Below are 9,407 nucleotides of genomic sequence, written 5' to 3'. Positions count from 1 at the left end.
CACAGAGGCTGAATAAATAAAGAGTAGTGTGATTATTGATGCAATGCTGCACAGCAGTGAAAAGAAGATGACCCCAGTCACGGGATCTATCTGTGAAATTTGTAGAGATCTGGAAAACATGGTGTGTGTGCAGGACATTGCTTACAGCTTAACAGCATATGTTTGAGTTTTGGAAACACAGAAATAGTATCATTATTTATGGTTACATACATATGGACCTGTGGGCAGGGAGAAGAGAAAATGAGACTGGGGAGGAGGATGTAAGGGATGCCAACTTAACCTGTAACAATATTTCATTTCTTTAAAAAAATCTGGGAAAATTTGCAAAATGTGGACAGGTGCCCATTACGAGTGATGGGTATATGGGGTTGTATTATATTACCCTGTGCATTTTTTATACTTTGTTTTTCAAAAAGTAACACCAATGTAAGTAAAACAAATTTTTACATGGCTCAGAAATGTTCCTTTGAGGTTCTGGAAGATATTTTGTTTTGGGGGATTGCTAGAAAACCACCCCAAAATATACGTGTCTGTATGTAGAGAGAAATGATTGGGGGAAAAATACTCCAAAATGTTAGCTGTGGTTTTGCCTTTGGCTGGTGAGAGCAGAGGCAACATGTATTTTTTTTCCCTCTTGCTAAGTATGTATTTTCTGACTTTTCTGTGAGGGACATACTGTGCTCGTTTAATAAAAACAAACAAAATACAGAGGGGCCTGTTGGTTCTCTGGGTCACAGGCTCCCCTGGGCCTCCGGGGGGTGCCAGGTTCCAAAATAGATCTGCCCTTCGACCTGGCAGCCTCACTCTTCACGTCCTGCAGCGAGTGCCAGGCGTGGGCTCAGAGGCAGTGGGGCTCCCCAGGCCTGAGAAAGGATGGATACGGATAGTGGCCCAGGCTGAGTGGCACAGCTAAGAGGTGCGTGTCCTCCACCCTGGTCCCCTCAAACTCTGGGGTAGCAGAGTCAGGCCTGCCATTGTTCAGAGGGGAAGCCGAGGCCAGAGGGGATACCCCAGGGAGAGGCAAGTGTCGCTAAGAGCAGAGAGAGCTCTGGCCAAGGCCTGTCTGGCTGGGACTGGACTGGGTGCCGATACGCTGGGTGGCTTTGGACAAATCCCAGAGCATTTCTGGGCCAATTTTTCTGGCAGCCCCGATGGAAATAATCCCACTTCCTGCTGCACCTTTAGCCGTTAGAAGGGCTGAAGGACATTTTCACGCAAAGAGATGCTGGATCTTTCCCATAATGGCAGGGATAATAATAACAGCTACCAACTATTAAGCACTTTTGCGCTAAACACTTAAATGGCATTTTCTCATCCTGCCCTTCTGTGGCAGATTATATTTTCCAAAAATGGCCACATCTCCCGCCCCACGTGCTCTTCCAAAGCTTTGCCCCTCTCCATTGAGAGGTAGTCTATTCCCTTGCTTCTTGAACTTGGATGGGACTTTGAGAGCTGGCCTTGCATGATTCATGAGGCTAGGTCGTAAAGGTCATATGCCTTCTGCCTGGTTCTTTTGAGATGCTCCCCCTGGACAGCCAGCCACCACGTCGTGAGGACCACCCCGCCCCCCGACATGCGGAGGCCGTACGTAGTCTTTAGGGCTGACAGCCCCAGCTGAGGTCTCAGCTACACGAATGGATGAGCTGTCAGGTGATTCCAGGCTCTAAGCCTTCAAGCTGACCCAGCTGATGTCGAATGGAGTCATGTCAAGCTGTCGCTGCTAAATCTGGCCCAAACTGCACGTGTATGAGTAAAATAGGCGTTGCCATTGCTTTTAACCACCAAGTGTTGGGTGTTTTATTACACAACCCTGCGAACCGGAAGCCACGCACCCCCAAATCACCTTGCTAATGAGGGACGGCTCGCTCATTATATAGATGAAGAAACCAAGTCTCACCTACTAAAATGGAATCAAGATTCAGTACCATGAGTGGGGAGCTCTTAATTGATAGGTGTGGGTCACAGGAGTGACCTCAATACCTAGCCTGGGCCCTCCCGGTCCATCAGCTGTGCTGTGGCTCTAGGTTTGGGGTGGCAGAAAGCAGAGGCAGGGAACAGTTGACAGACTTGTCTTGAGTGGAAGGTCTCACGGGGGGCACCATGATTCCTGCTCCAAAGCTCTACCCCTTGGCCTCCTGGGGACACTGACAGACCATTCCCCTGGTGGTCAGCAACCCCAGAGCTTCCTGCCAAGACTTGCCCCGTTGCAATCAGCAGCCCTAGCAGATGCCAGGCCATGTTCTCAGGGATGTGGAGAGTAGAGAACAAGAGGCTTGGGTCACGTCAGGCTGCCCACTTGCAACCCTCAATTATCACCCTGGGTGTTGAAATGTAGGAAGCTGAAAAGGGGGGTGGGCGGGGAAGTGCTGGATTGTGGAGATGAAGCCAGGAGTAGCAGACTCAGACTTGTGACTAAATCCTCTTCTTTGGATCCAAAATCAGTAAGTGGCTCTCCAAGAATGATCCCGTTTTCCCCACCTTTGTTCCCCGGAGCAGAAAGAGCCATACTTCCAGGAGAATCGACCCCAGTGTGTGACTTGGGGCAAGTCGCCTCATGAGCTAAATGCGAGGTGAGAACCCGTGGTATCCCTGGTTATGCCAAGGCTCCCCCGGCTGGGGGCGGGGGGCAGGAAGCCAGTTCACGTGGTGAGTGACTAAGATGGAGAGGCAGTGGGCGGGTGGTCTGTGCCCATCAACATCCATCTCCCTTCTGGTCTCTCTACCCAGGTTTCCTTCAGAGCCACCCTACCCTTCCCTCAATCCCTTTGGGTCCCATGAGGTGGACCCATGAGACACATGGCCCAGCCTGACCTACCAGAGTACCTCAACCCTCTGGCTACAGTACTTGGTTCAGGAAGGCCCATGTGACCCAAGCCAGAACTTTCCCAAGAGTTGTCAGGAAGGGGGTACTCCATTTCTGGGGGGGTGGCTAAGCTGATAGATTAGAGCTACCCTCATCAATGGTAGAGGTGATGGTGGTGAGAACTGTCTGGCGATAAACTACCAGAGGAAAACAAGAGCTTAGAGCGAGAGAAAAGGGGGAAGAGAGAATCCCTAATATCAGCTGAGCACCTGGACCCGGGCTATGGCTGAAGCCAGACACGCCTACACTTTTCAGTCCCATCGGCCGATAGGCTCTCTTTTTGAACAAGACATTTGAGCAAAAGCCAAAGTCTCCAGAAGGCTATGAGTGTCTTCTCCACGCCCTGGCTCCACGGCCACAGCAGGCCAGCCAAGGGAAGATAAACTAGGGGTAGAGGGGTCGTTTTAAGTATTTGGAGGCAAGATACTTGAAATACCCCAAACAGAAACTTCCTGCTTCCCTTGCCCTGGAAAGGGTGATTTCCTTAGTCTCCACCTTGGGGCTGCAGCTCCAGTCCCCACACCAAAGTGGAGACTATTCATCCAACACTCTTGAGAACTTACTATGAAGTTGACCTTAGGAGAGGCAACAGACACAGAAATGGAAAGTGTGGCTGATGCCCTGAAAGAGTTTTCAGACCAGAGGGGGATAAAGGCATGCAAACAAGGCTTTATAATGCAGGGTGAGAGCTTTGATGGGGAAGCACAGGCAGGGGGCCCCGGGGTCCCAGAGGAAGAGGGCCTATTTCCACCAAAGGAGGGAGGCTGACGGGGAAGGCTTCCCAGAGAAGGTGATGCCTGAGATAAGACCCAGAAGGCAGGTAGAAGGAAGCCAGTGAATAAATGTGAGGAGGATTGTCCAAGCAGAGTGACTACAAAAACCAAGGAACTGAGGATGAAGATGGCAGACAGAGTGTTGGAAATTAAAACCAATTCTTCATCACAAGGTACCAAGTCCTAGGATAAGAGCGGTGAGGCTGGAGGCCAGACCCTGCAGAGATTTATAAACCATGTAAAGAATTTGGAGTTTAAAACTGAAGGGTCTTAAGCAAAGGAGTCAAGAGCTGGATTTGTGTCTTAGAAAAATCACTGACTGCAGCATCAAAGGTGGATTAACAGGAGTTCAGTTCTGAGGCTGTTATCCTCCCTTTGGCAAGGGATGAAGACACTGGGCTAAAAGAGTGACAGTGGGGGGAATGATGACATCATCGCACTGCCATTTATTGAGCCAGACTGTATGTGCCAGACACTGTTAAGCCTTTACAGGGATAAGCTTTTTAATCCTTTTAACAGCCCTACCAGGTAATTGCCAGTATCAACCCCATTTGACAGAAGAGAAAACTGAGGTACAAACAGGTTAAGCAAATTGGCCTAGACCGTACATTTGGGAGATGGGAAAGCCAGAATTCCAACCCAGACAGGCTGGCTCCAGTATGCCCAGAACAGTGAAGAGGGGCAGAAGGGAGAAATATTTAAAGGATCATGTTGGCAGAACAGGTCTGATTGGATGGCAGGTGGGGTTAGGAGGGTGGTGGGGCCTTGTGTCTCCCTGGCAGGACCGGCTACATAGTTTGAGGGGCCCAGTGCAGAATGAAAGGGCTGGACCCTTTGTTCAGAACTTATTAAGAATCTAAAGATGGTGACAGCAGAGCATTAAACCAAGTGTGGGACCCTTCTAAACGTGGGGCCCTGTATGACTACAGAGGTCACACACCCATGAAGCTGGCCGGCCCTGCTTCCAGGTTTCTGGCCCAGGTGCCTGATCAAGGTGGGGCAATTCCCAGGGATGGAATAATCCAGAAGAAGTTCATTTGGAGTGGAGTAGGGGAGGAGAAAATGAGGAGTTCCGTTTGAGACCTAGGAGGTCACGTCCAGAAGGCGAATGGGTCTGGTGCTCAGGAGGGAATTCGGGGCCAGGAGTCCACAGCACAGAGCACGCTGGTTACCAAAGACCCTTCAGGTCCAAAGTTCAGTGTTGCCTCTAGGCTCCCTGAGCTCGCTAACCGACCCCAGATGGCCTCTTTCCAGTTTCCTCTCTGGGTCTAGGCACCAGCTCCCCCTGCCTGCTGCCCCCTGGGCACTTGCTGCATCTCGTGGGACTGGCTGGTTCCCATTTCCCAGAATGCCAAGAGGCCACTTTGTAAAACCTCCGTCTCCTGGCTAGACCTATGCCCAGACTACCTCCGACACTGGTCCTGAGGCCCTGTGTTCAAAGATTCTCAGCGGCCTGACAGTTTGTAAACTTTCCCTAGAGCTCTGCTCTGCGAGATCTCAGGAGACCTGGTGGAGCCTGTTTACGCCCTCCGCCCTCCGACTGAGGAGGAGGTAGCTTTGGCCCCAAATGGTGATCTGCCCAAGGCCTCCCAGCGTTGTGCCAGCTGGGACTTGCCCTGGTGCCACAGCCCCATGGCAGCTCCACGGCATCCCACCTCCTGCCCCTCATCAGTCCAACAGAGAGAGCCTGGCTCAAGCATTCATTCACTCACTCATTCATTCATTCATCTGACAGATATTTATTTACTGAGAACATACTGTATATCAAATGCTGGGAACAGAGGGAGATAACTAATTACACAAGTAGTTAACCTCTGAGCACCTTGAGGAGGGTTAAGATAAAGGGGTAGGGCTCCAAGAGGGGCGGGTCTGGTTTGAACAGGGCTGAGGGGGCCGTGTAATCATGTGTCAGTTCTCCGGCCTGTAGCATTTCCCAGAGGCGGCTACACTAACGCACTTCCCATCCTGCAAGCTCCTCTTGTGACAATGACACTCCTCCATCAAGGGATGGTGTCTACATTCCTGCCTTGAACCTGGGCAGACCCCATCCAATAGCATAAGGCAGAGCTTCCACTGAATGCCTTGCGCGGCTAGGTCATAAAAGGCGATGTAAATTCCACCTGGCTCTCTGAGGACATGTGCCTTTGTAGCCACCATCTAATTTCAACTTCATGAGAGAATGGAACAGACTGTCCAGCTGAGCTGCTCCTGAATTCCTGACCCACAGAAACCCTGAGAGATACTACATGGTTATTTTTGTTTTAAACCACTAAGTGTTGGGGTCATTTTCTGGCAGCCACAGTAACTGGAACACTGAGGAAAGGTGGGGGTGAGGGCATGTGGACAGCAGTGTCCTGGACAGAGAAAGCAGCATATGCAAAGGTCCTGAGGTGAGAAGGAGGTGCTACAATGAAGGTGCAGAGGTTGGCAGGGCCATCTCCCAGGCTTTCCAGAGCTGTTCTTTTGATTCTACCTGCATTTCTCCTGCGAACAGACAATCCTATTTGCTCTTCTGTGCAGAGAGGCATTCTGTGTTAGTGCAATGGGGCCCATGTCTATTTAATTAAGCCCTAGGGGGTGGTAGAAATTAACATTCATTCTTTCTTTCAATCAATAGGATTAAATGCATTGCCTGTGCCAGGAGCTTCCCTTGTCATATCGGTGCCCACGAGGAGGTGTTAATGCTCCCTCCAGTGCACAGATGAAGAGGCTGAGGCCGAGGGGCAGGCGTCCTCACACACTGCCTTGACAGGTACGTGGGAGGAAGTGGGATGGGCTCTGGGGCCAGCATGGCTGTTGAGCCTGCCCACCTTTGCCACTTCCGGGTCAAGCCCCTCCAGGCTGTGTGACTTTGGACAATTCACTTTCCTTCTCTGGGTTTCAGTTTTCTCCTCTGTAAAATGGGGACGATAATAATGCTGGCCTTACTGAGATTATCTCGAGGCTCAACCTACACAATCTTAACGAGAGCTGCCCTTACTCTGGGCTCATCTGCGCCCAGCACTGTGATAAACTCGTGACTTACATTAACATTCTTCTTTCTTGCAAGGGCGGAGGTGGTGTGACCCCCTTTAAAGTGGAGACAGTGGAGGCAGAGGTGGGCAAGCAGGGCTCCGTGAATGCTGGTGGCTGATGACCAGCTGCCTTTCCTTTTCCTGCCAAAGCCTCACACACCTGGTTTCATGTTCTCAGTCCCCCGGATGGGCCCCTACTTTGCTGCTGTCCCAAGCAGCCTGCCCACTTCAAAACGCTGTCAGGATTTGGGAAGACAAAGGGAAAAAAACAATACCAAACAGCCGGATAAGCCCCCACTCTGGGAAAACAAGCAGAGAAAGCCAGAAGGCAGCCCACACAGGAAGGGCCCAACCAACTCCTGGGCACCTTCTGTCCAGCAACCAGGTCCCCCAAGGACAAATCCTTGCCCCTGTGGTGTTTACATTCCAGCAGGGTGGGGGAGGGGAGGTACATAAGAACTGTGACACTGATGACAACAGCAACCAAAAACATTTATTTAGCGCTCACCTTGTGCCAGCATTGCTGTAACTCAATTTTCACACCCTGTGAAGTGCATGGTATTATTTCTCTCTGTTCACCAAGAGGAAATGGAAGCACAGAGAGGTTAAGCGACTTGCCCGAAGTCACACAGCTGATAAGTGGTGGAGCCAGGATTTGAATCAGTAAACAAGTTAACAAGTAAATGAAAAATTCCTCAGTCCCCACGCGCAGAACTCATATACATTCCTCATGGAAGAGATGGGGTTTACCCAGCTTACACACCAGGGTATGGAAGCCGAGAGAGGTGAAGTTGCCCACCCAAGGTCTCAGGGCCAGTAGTTGGGGCAGGAGGATTTAGAGCCAGCTGCCGCTAACTCGGGCACTGCTGCACCCCAAGCTCTTCTCCCCAAAATCTACTGCCCCAAGACAGGACAATCTCTCATTACTGTCACAGCAACGGAGCCAGGGCCACCTTAAGGCCCAATGTCCCTCCAGGCCCTGAGGGAGAAAGGAGGATGGGAGCCGCTCCGGCTGGGGCGCCCACTTCCCTGGCTTTGCAAGGATGTTCTCTGTCTCTAGAAACAGATTGAACTGGCTGCCTCCTCCCCAGCCTCACCCATCTGCCCCCCTCCCCTTTGCTCCCTGTAAGGTCACTTCACTGTGTTCCGAGGCTAACTGGGAATCAAAGGGGGGAAGGTGGAGCGGGGAGAGAAGGGGAAGGCGTTGGGGGCTGAAATTTGAGATCCCAGCCTCCCTGTGGGGGGAGGTTGGAGAGAGAGACACAGAGAGACAGAGACAGGAAGAGAGAATTCAGTTGCCTTTGGTTTTCCAAAGCGGGCAGCTTGGGGGTTTGTGTGTGCGTTGTTTTCTTTCCTCCGCTCAGGCAGGGAGGCCAGGCCTCCCCTGGATAATCCAAGGACTCAGGGGCGAGGCAGGCAAGCCAGTGCAGGGACACGGCAGTGTGGGGACAAGAGTGAGGAGGCAGGAAGGGAAAGGGGGAAGAAGAGAGGTGAGGGGGTGTCTGGGGCGGGAGCCTGAGGCGGTGGGAGGAAGCAGAGCAGCTGTGGTATTTGGAGCAAGTATAAATAGCCGCCTGGACGGAGCTTGGCCAAACAGGGCTTTGCAGCTGCAGCGGCTGTGCAGGCGGGACTGGCCACTGTTGGCCACGGTGGGTGCAAACTGGGCAGGGAGACAGGCGGTGGACAGGCACGGCCCCTGGGCTCTGACCTGACACCCCTCGCCATCACATCTCTGGATGCCTTCTCGGCCAGCCATGCTGCTGAGTGGCCTCCTCCTCATTGTGGTCACCACGACTGTGGCCCAGCGGAGGGGGCAGGAGGCCGGCGGGCGCCGCCGGGCACACCGAGTCCAGCATGGCCAGTGCAGCTACACCTTCGTGCTGCCCGAGCCTGAGCCCTGCCCGCCGGAGCCCGAGGCCTTCGGGGGCTCCAACAGCCTCCAGAGGGACTCCCCGGCAGCCGCACTGAACCTAGGGGACTGGCCGACCCAGCGGGTACGACAGCTGGAAAAAATGCTAGAGAACAACACACAGTGGCTGCAGAAGGTAAGGGCTGGGCCTGCAGGAGGGTGGTGCGCAGCGAGCAGCAGGTGAAACATCTACCCCAGAGGCCTGCCCTGGACACAGATGGCCAGGCTGATAGGTCCTTTGTCTCCGAATTGTACGGGTTGGGATGATGAGGCCCAGAAAGAGAGGAGCCTGAGGCCACACAGCAAGACTGGGCGGAGTCAGAGCTGGAAACCTGACTCCCTAACTGCCATTCATTCATTCATCCGATTAAGGTCCAGGCCCATCCTAGGCGCTGGGGATACAACAGTAAACAGAACCGTACATCCCTGTCTGGACTAGTGGAAGAAAGAGGCAATAAAGAGATGAACGATAAATATCTATTCTGTCAGATGGTGAAGCAAAATGAAAAAGGGAAAAAGGCAAGGAATGACCAGAGGTGACTATTTGAGGTCAGATAATCTGAGAGGACTTCTCGGAGGAGGTGATGTTTGAGCCCAGAGAACAAGCAAAGTGATGAGGCAACCCAGGAAGGTATCTGGTGGGAGGGCATTCCTGGCAAAGGGATCAGTAAGTACAAAGGCTGTGTGGTGGGAATGTAGCTGGGTTACCTGGGGAACAGCAGGGTGGCCAGTGTGGCTGGAGCAGAAGGGAGGAGGACAGAGGGGTGAGGGACAAAATCTGAGAGATGAGGGGAGGGCAGACCATGTTGGGCCTTGGAGTCCACTGGGAAGGATTTTGGCTCTTTCTC

General features: G+C 52.4%; 1 protein-coding gene across 1 annotated transcript in view; it reads left to right on the top strand.

Annotated features, from left to right (window-relative positions):
• Nucleotides 1-7,159: 7,159 nt before the first annotated feature.
• ANGPT4 (angiopoietin 4) overlaps nucleotides 7,160-9,407 on the top strand; it is a 48,834-nt gene continuing 46,586 nt past the window's right edge. The window contains exon 1 of the mRNA XM_004272667.3: nucleotides 7,160-8,695. Within this exon, the coding sequence (XP_004272715.1) occupies nucleotides 8,387-8,695 (309 nt within the window). The 5' untranslated portion in view covers nucleotides 7,160-8,386. The remainder of the gene's footprint in view (nucleotides 8,696-9,407) is intronic.

This window comes from Orcinus orca, chromosome 16, assembly GCF_937001465.1.
Source record: "Orcinus orca chromosome 16, mOrcOrc1.1, whole genome shotgun sequence".
In the NCBI taxonomy this organism is placed as follows: domain Eukaryota; kingdom Metazoa; phylum Chordata; class Mammalia; order Artiodactyla; family Delphinidae; genus Orcinus; species Orcinus orca.
The sequence above is the reverse complement of the archived record's forward strand: the minus strand, read 5'-3'. Positions and strand labels throughout refer to the sequence as shown.